The 16,717-nt window shown below is 58.5% G+C and overlaps 1 protein-coding gene across 2 annotated transcripts; it reads right to left on the bottom strand.

The window, feature by feature from the left end:
* Positions 1-5,511: 5,511 nt before the first annotated feature.
* On the bottom strand, positions 5,512-16,071 carry SEMA3G (semaphorin 3G). Of its 2 annotated transcripts, XM_045530047.1 has the most exons (17): positions 15,897-15,973; positions 14,748-14,802; positions 14,487-14,647; positions 14,299-14,361; positions 13,935-14,054; positions 13,574-13,664; positions 13,347-13,463; positions 13,050-13,195; positions 12,743-12,857; positions 12,565-12,634; positions 12,143-12,287; positions 11,661-11,892; positions 11,475-11,566; positions 10,751-10,792; positions 9,840-10,068; positions 9,407-9,543; positions 5,512-8,121 (listed from the first exon to the last, which is right to left on the bottom strand). In XM_045530047.1, the coding sequence occupies exons 2-17, from the start codon at positions 14,764-14,766 to the stop codon at positions 7,651-7,653; spliced, it is 2,250 nt and encodes a 749-aa protein (XP_045386003.1). In that variant the 5' UTR covers positions 14,767-14,802; positions 15,897-15,973; the 3' UTR covers positions 5,512-7,650. The 2 variants fall into 2 exon arrangements, with proteins under 2 accessions (XP_045386003.1, XP_045386002.1); XM_045530046.1 differs by lacking the exon at positions 14,748-14,802 and having other exon boundaries at positions 15,897-16,071.
* Between the last annotated feature and the right edge of the window lie 646 nt (positions 16,072-16,717).

Raw genomic sequence — 16,717 nt, 5'->3', positions numbered from 1 at the left:
AGTATTCTTATTAATTATCACCGTATATATGCTGTTCATCAGGGATCTGAGTTACATACAACTCCAACTTAAAGACATTCTCAGGAACGCATCTTATCCATAACAGGGACCACCTGTATTGCACTTTGGGTTACAATCCAAAACTGCTTTGTTTTGTTGCTCAAATTGTTCCGGCTTTGGCCATTGGGTGCTCATGTGTCCTTTCCACACATCCCCATTATTGTGTGTTTTGTTTTATTTTGTTTTTGAGTACTTTCTTACTTTCTGGCATTACAGATGCCCCAAGCTCATCCTGTATATTTTAAATACCTGTTTTTATAACCGATGTGATGTATTAGGATTAATTACCATTTCATAACTTAGGACCTGGAACAAATTAGTTCACTTGGGGAGGGTAAAAATAGATGCTAAGTAAAAATTCCCCAAAGCACCTGCTCCCCTCCCCCTAATTCTTACCTTTACAGGTACCATAAACTGAGACCAGAAACCTCAGAATTTCCTTCTGCTTCCCTCTCTGCTCAACCACCCTCTTCCTTGTCAATTTGGCTGTTTTTTAAAAATGTTTGCCTTCCTCTCCTTCCCCTTGCCAGCGCTCAGCTCAGACCTTTGTGCCTCACAAGACCGCAACAGAAGCCTTCTGGCAGCGTGGTTTCCTGTGTCCACTTGCTTCACTGACACATCCACCCTTGCCCCTTCTGCCAGTTACCATAAAACATCTGCTAGTTCTTTGCTCAGGATGGCCCTGCTGAGATTGGCCTCCAAGTCCTTCCACAAACAGGGCCCTGCACAGTTGCATCTCCCAGGACACCCCACCCACCAGCATTCTGCCCTGGCTACCCTGGAATACTGGGGCCTAGGCCTGGGGCTCTCAGCCTGGAGAGTCCTGACTTCATGCTCAGCCTGTTGAACCCAGCATGAGGGCTACTTCTTCATCCACAGGCCCTCTCACTGGCCTCTGTTTGTACCCCTGCTATAGCCCCTGTCGTTCTCTGTCTGTCCTACAGTTGTGGGTCTATCTCTCCTGCTAGATTGGAAGCTCCTTGCCAGCAGGGACCTGTCTGTCTTATTAGCCTTTCTTCCCTTGTGGTTCCTGGCCCAGGACCCCACGTTCAGAGGCAAATTAACGTCTACTGAACTGATGGATGGTCATACCCTGTATTCGTACGCCTGTTGTTTTGCTGCCAAACACCAGAGGGCACAGTTAGCATGTTGACGAAGAAGATTAGACATCCTCAGAGCTGGAAGATTGAGAATGGCTTAGGAAAATCTCGCTTCTGTTTTGGGATTGCATGGAACCTAATTGCTCCTCACTTGTTCCAAGCACATCTGTTTGAGTTTATTCATGAGGTGTATTTCTGTTGAGTTTAGAGACCAGTAGAAAAGTACTAATGATGCTTCTACCACAGGTCAGATCCTCAGACAAGACTGCCTTCATGGTCTATCCAAGTCCAAAGGAACCCGTCTCGCCCACCAGAAATGTCTCACAATTCCCCACTGGGAGACATACAGCTGCCCTCCCCACCCCTAGTCCCCAAAATGGCAACTGCCAATCCCAAGGGGAATATGTGATATGGTTCTCTGTTCCTTTTCTGCCCAGCCCTCCTACCACATGCATGCACGCACACACACACACACACACACACACACACACACACACACAGGTACATGTACACGTGAGTGCACACTCACTGACATCAGGGCCTCTGGGTGGTGGTTCAAAGGCTCTAACCGCTGTGGGCAGCGGGGGAAGTTGTTACAAGAAACAGCACCTCCACTGGCCCTGACCCCAGGGACACTGTGCCATCTCCCCATGTGCTCCCAGGCTGGCTGGAGGTTAGTCACAGCATCCTGGGAGCCCTCAGGTGTGAGAAGGCTCCCTGGTGACTAAGCCAGGGAGCCTCATTCCAAAGGAGCTGGCCATTTGCAAAGATCTCATGCCTTGTACATTTTTTCCAAAAAGCAACATGACAATTGGAGGCCATAAACTGAAGAGTTGGTATTTTTCCCAAAACAGAAAATGAACACCTTGCCGTTACTTCTCCCTAGCAAACCCCCTCTAGCCCCGGGATCCTTGAGCAGCATGACAGCATGAGGCCCAGATGGAAGGGCTGAGGCCAGGAGTCTTTGGTGTAAACTGGCTTCTTGACCCTGCCCTGCATGCATCCCTGATAAACAGGAAGGCGTCTGCGCCATCAGCGTCCATCCTTTCAGAGCATCTGAGACCTTTCTGGGCCATCAAAGCCATCCCAGCCCCCAGGAGCATACTGGAGGGGACACCAGCCTCACCAAAACAATCCCCCATTGTGTTCCTCCCCTTGGAAATCATGGATTTGTAAACAGGCCCTTGCATTTAGACCGGTCCTGCCCTGGCTTTGTGCTGGTATGTTGTTTTTTTCTTCCCTGAACAATGTCTTTTCCAGTAGAGCCAGCCGTTCACACCATTGTCTGAGACCCTTGGACTACAGGAAACAGCAACAGATTCTTATCAGCTGGGGGCAGAGGAGGAGGGGTGAACAGATGAGATCATGTCCATAGAGCAAGCTGCTGGTCTCACATGTCATTCTCCTCCACCTTTATCTGTGAGAGCAGGGCCCACCTTGCCCTCTGTCAATCCAGGCTTCAAGTGTCCCTAGTACAGTCCCCTCTATTTGATGGCAGACACCTGGACTTTGCTCCAGACCTCTGTTGAGTTGCTTTGGAATCCTGTCACCCTACATCTGCCCCCTTGCCCTGGTCATCCCTCTGTGCCCAGTGGGGTACTCCTGGCAGTGAAACATGCCCCACTGGCTGAATTAGGGTGCACTCTGGTCATCTTCCTCCCTAGGGTAAAAAGGTCAAGACAGGTCACCTGAGTCCTCCCGTCAGCAGAGCCCCTGAGTGGAGGCTATCAGTTAGTTGCTGGAGGCCTGGCATGACGACAACCCAGCATCCCTTACCTCCCTGGAGACTTTGCAGCAGTTTCCATGCTCAGTGGAGAATGAGTTTTTAAAAGGCTACATGAGGAACCAGGAATTTCCTTAATGAAACTCCAGCAGGGAAAGTGAAAGGCTTCATTAGGACTCAGCCTCTAAGCAAGTGGGTCCGGCAGTGGTACCCACAGCAAAGGGGGGCAGGGGCTGGGCAGTGGGAAGTGGGCACAGGGCCACAGCTGCCTTGCCTCACCGCCTGGACACAGAGGGATGGGTGAGTACGGAAGAGGAGCCAGGGTGGAGGCCCAACAATTCCCAGGCTCCTTATCAGGTATTGTGTCCAAGCCAAGCCCTACCCACTCATTCCAACTCTGTAGTCTTAGAAAACCCTGGGGACTTGTTCTTGGTGTGTGTTGAACTTTCTCCTTGAGGAAGCCTCTGCAGCCCAGGACTTAGGTGAGGCTGGAGTGGGTCCTTCACTCAGACAGAAACTGAGCTATTTCTGAGCAACTGTCTCTGAGTTCTAAAGATGTGGCTGGCCAGAGAAGCCTCAGTTTGCTGGATCGGCAGAGGCATGTGAGCCAGTCCTCTGGGGCCCACCCCGCTGGAGCTGCAGCCAGGCCTCTGCCAGTCCCCAGACAAGATAGCCTGGCAGGGGGCAGGCCAAGCTCCTGGTGGCTGCTACCTGCCTACTCCTCGAAGTAGGGGATTCTAGGGGTATCTAGGACCTGATCCGCGCTTAGCTAAATGAAAGAAAAGCACAGAAGCCATTTGAGAAAGTGAAAAGGGCTGTTTTCTTCCCTTATTCAGACCTCTTCCTGTCCCCTACCTTCCTTAGAAACTAGTCCATTGGATTGCAGGACAGCCACAGGCTTGGGGTGAATCCTAGCCCTCCACAGAGGACCATGCCAGACACAGGAGGGGCTGGCAGTAGGCTGGGAGTGGAGGGACGAGAGCCAGAGGCAGGGCAGGGTCCAGGCCCAAGGGTCAGCAGACTCACAGCTTGGCAGCTCTGTCCAGGGGTGGTAGATTCTACTCCACTGAGGGCCATAAAAGAACAAGATGTGGCTATTCCATCTGGGAGGCCAGGGCCTCCTGAGTTTATAGGTTTGGAAGGCAGAGATTAATAAATTAATCTCATGTGTTAAGGGAGAAAATTAATCAGCATTTTTCCAAAGTGTTCTTCAAAATGTTAGAAACATGAGAAGCTGCTTCATGGTTAAAAAAAAAAAATAGAGAGATAGAACCAAATGTTTTGGGAAATCACATAGCACATAGTGGGCATCCAATTGGTGAGAGATCATCGCAGGACTTCTCAGGCCTTCAAGGGCAAGCAAGCAGGCAGCATATTGCTCCATGGGGGCGAAGGGGCCAGAAATCCTCCGACTCATTTGACCACAGAGACCAGGAGATGTGGAGGATCTGATGGGATTATTGTTTCACACACACCATTTTGGAAACACTCAACTAGTCTGTCTCTAAGCCCTTTTCCAGCTGTAAACCTGTGTGGGAAATCAAGAAACAGAGGCCCAAAGACCAGAGGAAGCATGCGACTTAGAGGAAAGAGCTGTGAGGGGATGAGAGAGGGTGAAATTGCTGAGGCAGGAAACAGGGCTCAAGATGGGAGGGGGAAGGGGGCAGGGAGAAGTCTGGTCCGGAGGGGTCTTCCGGGCATGGGTGCAGTGGTGGCTGGGCCATCCCCAGGAGAGTGGTGCTTGAGGGGAGGAGGGGGCTGCAGAGGCCACATTCGCTCGCACACCCCTCCCAGCCCGGCACTCTGTGCAGGAAGACGCTCTGCTGATGCTTCTCAGATGGTGGTGATGACGACAGCTTGGGATGGAGTAACAGGGTTTCAGCTTCTGTCGGGCCTGGGTGTTTATGGACAGGGTGAGGGACAAAAGGAAGGGCCTGGCTCCAGGGCCGCGACCGCCAGATGGGACTGATGACTGACTCCTAGTCTGCAGCATGGATTGAGGGGACCATCCAAGCAAGAGGCCCAGGGCAGTCTCCCTGGGAAGATGAGGCAATGTGTCTCCCATCTTTAAAGTACACTGCAGATTTTCCATTTCCCTCCAGCATCAGTGGGTGCTCTTTGGGCAGGGGGCATGACGCCCCTGGGGCAGTGGGAGCCGTGGTCAGAGGGGCTCTCTGGGGCCTCTCCTCCTCCCCAGAAGCTGCAGCCCCCACAGCACAGCCCCAGGAGCCCAGGCACGAGCACAGTGGCTTTACTATCCATTGGTATGTGGCTTGGGATGACGGCAGGAATCAGGCCAAGTGTCGCTGTTACAAATGTCAAGTGTTGTGAAAAATGAGCAGAGCTGCCTACGTGCCCAGCTGCCCTTTGCCAGCATTTCTTTTTTCCCCTTCTGGCTCAAGATCTTCCTGAAGTTCCAAGAAGGTCAGTCTCACAAGCCTGCAGGGCAGGATTTTCCTCATTTAACGAGCAATCTCGGCTTCATAGACAAAGCCCTCTGACTCCTTCCTCCCCCATACTCATCTCCCTCCCTCCTAGAAAATACCACCCAGTGTGACCTTCTCCCTCATGGAGAGGGTGCCTCATTTCCAGCTCATGTAGATGGCATCAGTCAATTTAGTACAGAAATACACAGATACAATAATGATATAATTATGTGATGCAAATATTAACTTCATCCCTTTCCTCATCGGTTCTGTTTTCCTCACCAGAGCTCAAGGGAAGTCATGAATATAAAAATAATAATAGTAAATACAAGAAGTGTGTCCTAAAAACAGAGAGACCACAAGGCCCAGCTCAACATACAAATACAGAAAGAGAATTCACACACAGGGCATTTCTAGGAGTGAATAACACGCGGTACCACGAGGCGGGCACGGCTGGGAGAAGCTGTCCGTGTGTTTCCAAGTGCAGGTGTTCGCTGTGCAGGATCTTGTGTTTCTTCTCCCTTCATTTTCCAAGTCACTTCCCCAAGCCTGGGACCAGCCGAAAGGCCCCTGAGGGCCTGGTTGTTTCTTTCTGGCATTGTCTCCTCCCTTCTGCTCTCCAGCCCCTTCCTCTTCTCCCCTGTGCCTCACCTGCTGACGCCCCTGCAGCAGGTTCTCAAGGTGCTGTTGGGTTCACCTCAGTGCTTCTGGCTCACTTACTGCACAGTCAAAGGGGGCCGGGGGCCAGTCCAGATCCCAGTTCTCTGGAGGTGTCGGGGTCGGGGGAGAGAGGACCTGAGACGCTCTAGGTTTGAGTTTCAGTGAGACAGAAAGCCCTGTCTTGCTTTTTATCTCCTTTTTGCCTCCTTTCTTTGTCTCGCTTTTTTAATACAGAGAATCCCAAACCCCACGCTCCTGTCTCCCCCAGGTCGGTTTTGTGCGTCACTAGTTTGTTCATGTGAAGGCTGGGAACAACTTTTCATTTAGTCCTCCTCCTCCCCTCCGTGTTCCCCAGCCTGAGAAACTGCTGATGGCAAAACACCTCCCTACACGCCCAGGCAGGAAGTGCCCTTGACATCCAAGCCTCACCCCCAAGAATCAGCAGGACTTAGAGCTTCTAGCTTTTTCCTCTACCTTTTTTTCCCTTTATAAGACAAAAAATCTTCCTAAATGCATCATCCATGCCTGGCCCTTACTTAGCAAAAAATAGAGATTCCAGGGTTGGAAACCTCTGGCTTTCCCTGTGGCTCCTGAGCTAATTGATCTCATCTCGAATCCTTAAGGACACCTATTCCTGCCTGGGTCCCAGAGCCATCCTAAGGGTCTCCTGCCCTCTCTCCACCTCAATAGCCTCCCAGTCCTCTGTGGCCCTGGATGAAGCCCTGGCCCTGATCTTGAGGACCAGCTACAGCTCTCAGACCTCCCTGTTCCCACCCTCCCAGGGCTGGGGCGCGCTGGCATCGCCCTGGGAGACAGCCCACTCCTCCCAGCCCCACACCTCCCCAGCTCCTCCTCGCACCTCTAGTCCACAGAGATGAGGGGTGACATTCCCCTGGAGCCCACCCCTCCCCGCTCATCGGCATGGAGACCTTGATCGTGGGAGGGGGTCCTAGTGGGGAGTGGGCATCCCCACAAACCTGACCCAAAGTGGAGCCTGAGGCCCTGACCACCCCAGGTCCCAAGGGGCTCTAGCAGTCTATGGCTCTGTGATTCTGAGATGGAGAAGAGGTGGTGGGCCATGCCGGGGAACACCAAGATATCAAGGCTTGACATGGGGCCAAGGAGCCTTGCTGCTCCACCTTCTGGACATCCCCACTTCCCCTTCCCAAGTCCTCAGTCAGGTGGTCCCTTCTTAAAGGGTGCTACCTGAGAGGCCACCTCCATCTCCTCTGGCTGCCTGAGGGCCCCGTACCCAGATACCCTCTCAGACCCACACACACACCCCATCTGAGGGTCACCCAGAATGGCCATTGTTCTGTAGGCTGGGAAAGAACCACCCAACCCTCTTGCCTCTGGGCACAACCGGAAATGAGCTTGGGAAGCCAGGCCATCTCTGAGAACAAATGGCAGGTCCCATGGGGCTGCCCGTGGCCAGAGGGTGCTGGCTCCAGCCTAAGACTGAAAGCACAGAGGGGTGGGGAACAGGCTCAGGCACAGGCCCTCCACTAGGCCCCCCGTCTTCTCTGGAGGTGGCCCGGTAGGGGTGTAGGGGCAGAGACACCCGTCTCTAAGAGGTGGTCAGGCATCCCAGCCCCCTCTGCGCCTGCTGGGGGGGTGGGAGATGCTGGGGGCTGCTACTGGGCTCCCCGGCCCATCCTGACCCCCCCTCCTCTGCCCTCTCCTACGTGGCCTCCACCTCCCGGGGTGTCCGGTTATGCTCGGCCTGAACCCGGCTCTTCACCTTCTTGCCCAGCTCCAGCCCCGCCCAGCTCTTGCCCTTGGCCTGCTTGCCCCGGCCCCGGCTCCGGAAGGAGCCCGAGCACTCCCCGATGCCCCGGCACCACACACGCTCGCAGTACTCATCCACCCGGGGTAGGCTGGCGAAGCCGATGAGCTGCAGGATGTCTTTGTACCAGGCCTTGGGGGGGGCGGGGGCCAGGCCTCCCGGGGCTGGGGGCTCCTCTGGCCTTGGCTCCCGAGGGAACAGGCTGTCCAGCTGCGAGGCCACGATAACCTCCAGAGCCAGGCGGACCACAGTCTGGGAGAAGCCGTGCTCCAGCGTCGTGCAGGTGTAGGTGCCTGCATCGAGGCGGCTGAGCCTGCGGAACAGCAGCCCCTGCTCCACGTGCAGGACTCGCTCGTCTGTCTTCACCTGCCAGGTGGGCAGAGGGCATGAGCGGGCTGCGGGCCAGGACATGCACCATCAGCTTCTCTACCCCCAGCTTTGCCAAATTTGCCATCCTTGGGCCCAGTGCTTGGGCACGTCCCCTTGCCCAGTCCCCCTTTCCAGGAGGGGACCAGCAGCGTGGCAGGCGCAGCCTCCTCTACACTGTGGGCTAATTGCAGGCAGGGCCTCACCTTCCCAGAGCCCCAGGACAGGGCCTGCAAAGGGCCTTTTCAAAGATTCGACTGACTGGGGTCTCCCCTAGTCAGAGAACATCATTCTTGGCCCCCGAGGGCCCTGGCACACATTCCCAGGGAGCAGAGGGGTTCAAAGGGTATCTATCTACAGGCTTTACTGAGCACAGAGGCTGTACCCCCAGCCCCAGGACTAGGCTTTAGAACCTCCCTCTGGTCCATACACGTATGTACACGGTTGCGTACCCTCACCCCCAACGCACATAGGCACACTCAGCACCCCCTGTCATGGGCTGCATGTTCACTGCCCCCATGTGGGAGCAGTGGCCCCAGACCAGGGTGGGCCGAGTGCCCACCGCAGCCTGGGAGGCAGGAGTGCTGCTCTGATCCCAGCCCGCCTCAGCCTGAACCCTGTCCGGGCTTTAGTCTGCACATGCTGAGGGTGGATCGCTTGGGCTTAGTGTTGTGTAACTTCATCCTGTTGCTGCCTTCTCCCCTGGGGAATCTTCTCGGTGCCCAGCCCAACAGCTGGCCCAAGGCTGGCCTCCCCCAGTTCCCAAGCCGGAGGGGAGCCCCTCCCCTGCCCTGTGGGGGAGTGGTGCCTCACCCTGCCCTGCCCACGCCCATCCTCAGGCCTCAGCCTGAAGCCATCTCTGGGTGGGGGAGGAGAGGGCCTGGGCAGACAGCTGGACTCTAAGGAGGAAGTGTGGGGCCACGCATTGCGGGGTGCAAGGGCCAGTGGTCAGGGACTCAGGTCTGGGGCAGAGGAGGAACAAGAACACCTGGGGAAGAGACCCCTTCAAGGATGACCCACAGTGTGAGCGTGGGGGATTTCCTTCCATCTCTGCTGCCCACCTCTCAGACTGGAGGAGGGGCTTCCAGCCACGCCTGCCTTGTTGTTCCCAGATGGTAGAAATAGGGGCACCTCCTTCTAGGCACCCCAGGGGCCTAGTACACACTTTTCTTAGGGTTGATCTTGGCAGGTTTCCCCCAGAGCATCTTCCTAGGTCTCAGGGCTTGAGGTTCAGGGAGGGAGGTGACCTCAGGACATGGAGGCTGGTGACAGGGTCCTCACTCACCTGGTCAGGCCCCTCATCCCCCGGCCTCTGCAAGAGCCAGTGCACAGCAGCCTGGGGAGACTTGGGCAGGCACTCCAGGAAGGTGCTGTTGTGCTCTGTGCCGTAGACCGTGGTGACTGCCAGGCCCGCAGCCTCCTCTGGAGAGGGGCAGAGGTCGGCTCAGCTTGGGAACTGTGGGACCCAGGCCCCAAAGCCACCACTTACTCCCATAGCCCAGGAGCCCCGATCAGCGTGACAAAGACCTAGGCATTCATTGACCACTCCAGGCCAGTCGCTGTGTCCAGGGACCCTTTACCCATGCACTGCCAGGAGCTTCACAGGTAGGGAAACTGAGGACAGTTTGTTACAACAGGACCAGCCTGAGAAAAGGCCACAGGGGCACGTCAGGGCCCTGTAAGAGCCCAGCCCGTGCCCCCACCCTTCTGCCACTCACCTTCCTGGCTCTGGCCCAGGCACTGCAGGGCAGGGTTGCCGTGCCGGATGTCCTGCCGGCGGAACCGGCGCTTGCTGGGACTGGGGCGGTAGCGGGTACAGGAGGTGCCGTCCCAGGCGCAGTATGGGTCCCGGGCCAGGCAGCACTCGGCACAGGCACTGCCGTAGGTCTCACACTGGTGCAGCCGCAGCTGGGCCACGCCCAGCCGAGAGCCCACGTATAGCATTTGCTGTGGAGGGACCCGGGCAGAGCCCATGGTGAGCCCAGGCTTTGCCCAGAAGCAGTGAGGTTCCCAGCCCCCTTGGCTTCCTGGGACCCCTGCCACTCGCAGGAACTCTTCCAGAACCTCTTGGGTTCACTCACAAAATAAAGTGTTTATCACCCACCTGCTATAGACCAGATCCTATGTCACGACATGGAGGGGACGGGGCAGACCCAGGGTCTTTTCTCTAAGGGGCTTCTCCAGGCCCTCTTTGCTGCTGACCTTTGCCCTCTACCCCAGTAGCCTTCGTCCTGACTTGCCTCTGACCTTAGAGGTGCATCTTGCTTTAAGCAATCCCAGTACAGAAGTTGGGATTTACCCAAAGATAAGCTGGGGCAGATAAACTTGGGGAGATGGTATTTACCACTTGGCAAATACAGTAGGCCTCTAAAAAGGGGCTCCCTCATTGGATTTAAAATCTGGATTTTATTTTCAAGCACACTTTTGCCTCCCTTATGAACTGGTCTTTGTGGCTAGTCCCTTATCTGAACACAGCCTTAGGGCACCTCCCATTGTGCCCTGGTTTCACGCCTGTGAAGCTCAGCTCCCAGCCTTCCTGGCCACTCCCTGCGTGGGCAAGTCCAGCCGTGCACACAGCAATGCTCAGGGAGGCTGCGCCCATCCAGAGGAAGGATGCCGCTGCTCTTACCCTTTTGACAGAGATCTCCATCTCAGTGATGGGTGTTGGCACCTGGGGAAGGAGCAGGGTCTCAGCGTGGGGTGGGTGGCACGAGACCCTCCCCTGCACCCCTGCTTTCAGCCTCCTCCAACCCCTGGGGTGGAAGCTACCCAGCTCCCAGCCCAGCTCATACAACCCCTGGCAACTAAGGCTAGACAGTCTTTCCCAGTGGGTTCCAAGAAAGGACCCCTGGTCCTGGCTGGCCTCCAAGCAGGAGGTTTGGCTAAAAGCACTGAGCTCCTGTGTCCCCTCCCACAGCCCCGTTCCCCAGCAATAAGGCAGCTGTTCCAAATCACCCAGCTCAGGTCCAGGAGGCACAACCATCCCCCTAACATAGAAGACCCTGCTTGAGTCTACAGAGGGTGCAAGGAACCCCTGGGGGATTTAAGGTCTCAGCCACCTCCTCACTACAACTTGAGCCCATAAGGGCTTTGTCAAGGGGTGCTCTTGTTGGCCATCCGTCCCTGACACCCTGGGCACTGTCAGCTCACAGACTGCAGCACCAGGCTACAGTCACTCAGAGGCATCATCAGCGAGGCCTTAGAGGGGCCTGCCCAGTGGGGCCATCACTTTCAGCCCCACCCCCACCCCCATCCCCAAATGCAAGTTTGGTAAAGACAAGCCGGCTCCCTCCTGTGTGCTCCTGCTCCCCTGTAGCCAGGCCCGGACCCAGGGACATCAGCCCCCCGCTCACCTTAAACACCTGGAGCTCCTCCAGAACCACCTCCTCGGGCTCTGCTGAGCCACCTTCCTGAAGGGCAATGACTTTGAGCACGGAGCCTGAGTCTGGGGCAGGGGAGGAGTGGTCAGTGGAAGAGGAGGGGGGAGTCCAGCACCCTGCACCCCTCCCCAGCCGGCCACCCCGACTCAGCCCTCCTACCAGTCCCCAGGAAGATGACGTCGTACGTGCCGTCCTCCGCCTCCACGCGGTCCACCACGATCTGGCACAGCCGCTGGGCCAGGTGGGTCTTGACAAGGATGGGGCGGCCATGCTGAGGCCGCACAGGCCGGAACATGAGTGGGTGGGCTCGGGCGAACTGCAGCACCTCGTCTGGGTAGTCCTTGGTGCTGCCAAAGGGCTGCCCTGGCTGCGCGGTCATCTTGCTGGGGCACTGTGGGCAGCAAAGGGAGCCCTAAAGTATTCTGGGGTCACACGCTGGCCCCCCCAGCCTGTTTCCACCCCTGACAGGGGAACCACTCTTGCTGTGGGGGGCTCTTCTCCCCCACCCCAGCCCGCCAGGCCCTCTGGAGCCCCAGCTCAGCTGCTGTCTGCTGCCTGGGGACCCAGGGCTGTTCCAAGCAGGAGACCCTCTGGTATCTGTTCAGGCCTCTTTCCCCGGCCTGGCCGGCTCAGAGACTCACCACGCCAGGGCGGGGGAAGGGCACCTTGCCCCCATAGGGCCCCCACTGCTGCTGGGGACCCTCTTGGTGGGCAAAGGGCCCGTTGAAGACCTCCCAGATGTCTGCCATGTGGTACACGCAGACGGCGAAGCCCTGGAACACAGCACTGCCAAGGGCAGACAGGGATAGTCAGGCCAGAGTGGTCACCACAGGCAGGAAGGGGGTGGCCTGGCTCCACAGGCTGGACAGGAGGTGACAGTGCCTGCAGCAAGCAGAGACTCTGAAAAGCAAGGACACCGAGGCAAAGGCAGAGAGGAGACAGAGAATGCAGCCACAGGTCACCGAATCAGGGACAAAGACAGGGATCCATTGCCAGGCTGGAGCGTGACAGCCGCAGCTCACAGGGGGCAGGGGGGTGGGTGCAGGAGGCTGGGTGTGCCCACCTGACGGTGCTGAACAGCGCGTACACCTCGAGGCTCCTCCCTGCCTCGGGCCACAGCAGGAACACGTCCTCTGGGACACAGAAGGGAGCACGGCATCACGGCCCCTGCTGATGCCCCTGCTTGCCAGCTCTGGGCCCTCCCACGCCCAGCACCCAGGCCTTCTTGGCCATGCCCTTACCCAGCTGGTCAAAGTGGGTCTCAGCACCTGCAGGGCCCGGCACCGAGCACACCAGCCTGGCCTTGAGGAAGGTGCTCCATTTGTTCACCAGCACCCGCTGGCCACCAGCATCATTCTGGGGGTGGGGACCGTCGTCAGCCCGGGGCCCCCTGAGGATGGGCCCACCGCCCGCTCTTCCACCCTCACCCATGCAGGATAGGTATGCACATCAGCTCTGCATCCTTGCCTCAGTTTCCCTATTGCTGTCAGGGATACAGGCCTGGGAAGGGCAAGAACTTGAACCTCACCATCCCTTCACAGCTCTCACCACACAGACTCGGCCCACACGGCTGACAGTGACATGGCCCGGGCTGCCATCAGAGGAAGGGACAGTCTCCGAGAAGAAGAAGTACACCTTGTCATCGTCCCGGTCAGAGTTGTCAGGGATCCGGGCGGCCATCACGAACCGGGGCTCTGGGAGGGTGACAGGGTTACGCTGGTGAGGAGGGGTCACAGGGGAGGCTGGCATGCTGGGGGTGACGCAGCCTCTCCTCCCCACTCCAGCACCTCCTGTCCTGCCAGTCCCGGGGCGGAGCGCAGCCAGCCTTGCCCCAGCAGGCCTCACCATGCAAGAGGCTCTGGTCGGAGTCAGAGCGCAGGGCTGGTCGGGGACCCCCACTTCGGAAGATCATGGGCTCGCGCCCCAGGAAGTCAGCAGTAAGGCCCGTGTACAGCTCCCCGCCTGGGAGGAGGTGGGGGCAGAGTCAGGGGAGCAGGCCCAGGCCCGCCCTCCCCAGTGACATAAAACATCTCCCACCCTCCCTGTCCCCCCCCAGCCTGGGCATCACTCACCTACAAAGGTGCTGGCAAAGGGACGGCTGGGCTCGTGCGGGCACCGTCCCCGCCCACCCTCCACACTGGCGGGCTCCAGGCGGAGCACGTGCTAGGGAGGGGCCGAGGGAGGTGTCACCCGGGAAAGAAGCACCAGCCCCCCCAACCCGGGCAGCAGGGACACCTTGCGTGCGGCTGGCGGGTGGGGGGTGGGCGGAAGACACGCTTCCTCAGGGCCTCTCTGAGGGGTCGGCTCCCTGGCACAAAGGCGCCTTTCAGCCCCTGCCCCTTTGTCCCTACCCAGACTCAATGGGAAGCGTTCAGGCAGCCAGAGAAAAATGTCACTGCCTCCTAGTCACTTGGGGGCCCAGCCCAGGCTCACCTCCCCACGGTGCCCGACCGTGATGAGGGCACAGACGGGCTGGAAGGCCCCGGTGCCACAGGCCAGCAGGTGGGTCCGGTTGTGGGGCTGCAGCACCCGCACGAAGTTGGCACACTCCGTCTATCAGGGAGAGGCAGGGTGTGGCCGGGGTCAGACGGGGTACCCGCCACCTCCTCCGGCTCAGCCCGCCTGGTGATCAGCTCTGGAGAAGGGGTGGGGGTGACATTCTTCACAGACCTCCAAAAGCCCTCAGGATCTGTTCCAAATGCCCCTCAGCAGAGGCACCTGGGGGCATGGCCACAGGCCATCCTGGGGTCAGGGCCTGCAGTTGGGTTGGGGGACCGTCCCTCCCAACAGCACTCACCAAAGGATCTCTTCCCTTTCGAACACATTCCTCCCTCTGTCCTGGCTGTGGCGGCCACAGGACCTGAAACACAGCCTGGCTGACCTCACGTACTCCCCTGACCTCACTGCCTCAGTTTCCCCATCTGTCCGCCCAGTTGGAGGTGCCCAGCTCTCAGACAGACCCTCTCCCCTCTCAGCCCAGCTCACCTCCCGGGGATCTGGCCAGACCTGGTCCAGCCGCAGAGAGTAGAGGGTGTCAAGGCCCCCCAGAAAAAGGCGGTCTCGGTACTCGTCCAGGTACATGGCCTGGAGGTCCAGCGAGCCCCGGGGGCCCAGGAAGATGGCAGAGCGGTTGGCAGACAGGAGGTCTAGGAGGGGGCAGAGGGCGGGTTAGGGCTACTTGGCCTACTTCCCAGCCAAGGAGTGGAGGTGGAGGGTCCCAGCTGTGCATTTGCTCCCCCCACTCACATCTGGAAAATGTTTCCATCCACAGGACTGCTGGAAGGCTTTCGGAACATGGCTCCTGGGGGTGAGTGGGACAGGAGGCTCTGAGCCCCCCACCCGGCCCAGCCTACCGGGGCCCGCCTGCCACTCCTCCATTCTTTAGTCCCCCATCCCTCAGCAGACATCTTCCCACTGTCCCATCTGTGCCCTCCTGGTCCCCAAGGAAGGCAGCCCCCCTGGCAGAAATTAGGGCAGCAAACTGGGCAAAGTGCTGAGACGGGTTGGGTGAGTGAGCAGCCTGCAGCTTGGCCCAGCACCCACCCCTCCCCCAAAACTCGTCGACAGCCTCTCCCAGGAAGCCCTCATGGATGACAGCACTTTGGGGGATCTTTCCCCATTTGGGGCTTTTTCTAGTAGCCTGACCTCCCCCCAAAACCGCAGCTCCTGGGACAGGACCACACTCCTCCTCAGACTTTCCAGGGTGGTGCGACGCCCCCACAGAGTCTCCACAGCAGGCCTGTGTCCCCCTCAGCTGGGGCTCCCAGGGGAAGGTGATCACCCCTCTGGTTTCCCCAAGAAGAAGAATCTGCCCAGCCCGCATCTCAGGGACCCTTCCCCATGGCCCATCAGAGGAGGCCTGTGCCAGCTACAGCACAACACACCTAGGAGAGCACAGAGGAAAGCCCCAGCCGGGTGGGGGCCAAGGAGGGGAGGCTGGAACTCGCCCTGGGCTGTGTGGGGCTTGCAGGATGGAGGGAGCATGAAAAAGCCAACTTTAGAATGTGGGTTGCAAGGGGGCTCCTCCCCCTCCCTGTGGCTGGGGGACCAGAGGGACAGCATGCTGCCCCACGGGCCACCCTGGGCAAAGAGCTGCTGGGCCCACACAGACCCTCCACACATGCTCTCTCTATCCCCTCTCCTCTGCCCAGTCCCCCGTCCCCTCCCCATCTCTCTCTGCCCTGACTCTACTGAGGTCTCACAGGGTCTCCCAGAGCCCCCCAGCAGCCCCCTCAGGCTTTTCCTCCAGGTCTCTCGCCCTCCACCCTGGTCAGGTCTCTCAGGACCTGCCTCCCCGCTTCCCAAGAGTTGTGCAGGGAGTGGCTGGCTGGGAGCGTGGCAGAGCCTGGGACACACACGGACAGACACACAAACCGGGCATGCAGTGGCCAGTACCTCGGTAGGAGAGCCTCAGGCGGGGCACGCCGGGGCCAGGGCTACCCCCACAGAGCAGGAGGCCCCCCAGAAGGCAGCAGGTGGCCCAGGATGAGGGGGCCATGCTGGCGAACCCAGGGCACCACTGCCTGCAGAGCAGCCCTCCAGTCCCGCTGCTGGCTGTAGTTTGCTCTGTTGCCACCAGGCCAGTCACTTATAAGGCAGTGGCTCCACCCAGTCCTGGGCGGGAAGGCAGGAGGAGGAGGGGAGGAGACAGGGTCCGGGCCATCCACCTGCAGCTTCTCCCTCCACCCTGGCTGCCCAGTGCATGCCTTTGTGTCAGATTGGCCAGGTCCCCACTGGGGAGACTTTCCCATCTGTGCCGTGGACAATTTGCACAGAGAGATATTCACAGATGCAGGTTTCCCCAGCCCCAGCAAAGTGACTAGGTAGGAAATAGCCTGAAAGGGAGGTTGGGGATGAGAGGTCAGAGGTTGATGGGCTGGGTGGGGGTCTGGCTGGGATCTCCTTTGTTCCCTGCCCCTCCAGTGCCCATGGCAGAGACCCCCACAAACTGGCTCTGGGCCAGGTCCCCAATACCAGGATGGTCCAGCCCCGTGAAGTATCAGCCAGGCTGCCCTGGTAGGGCCCAAGCTGTCTGCAGGGCGGTGGGGGGTCATTCCCAGGACAAGGGGCTCCACGTCCTAGGCAGGTGGTTGAGGTCTGGCCACACTTCACACATCTGGGATTGGCAAGAATGCCCAGCCCCTCCCACCCAGGACTGCCTCCATCTGCCCTCCAGGCCGCATGGCCCCTCCCACAGCTACCAGGCGCCATCTCAG

This window comes from Lemur catta, chromosome 18, assembly GCF_020740605.2.
Source record: "Lemur catta isolate mLemCat1 chromosome 18, mLemCat1.pri, whole genome shotgun sequence".
Taxonomy (NCBI): Eukaryota; Metazoa; Chordata; class Mammalia; order Primates; family Lemuridae; genus Lemur; species Lemur catta.
The sequence above is the reverse complement of the archived record's forward strand: the minus strand, read 5'-3'. Positions and strand labels throughout refer to the sequence as shown.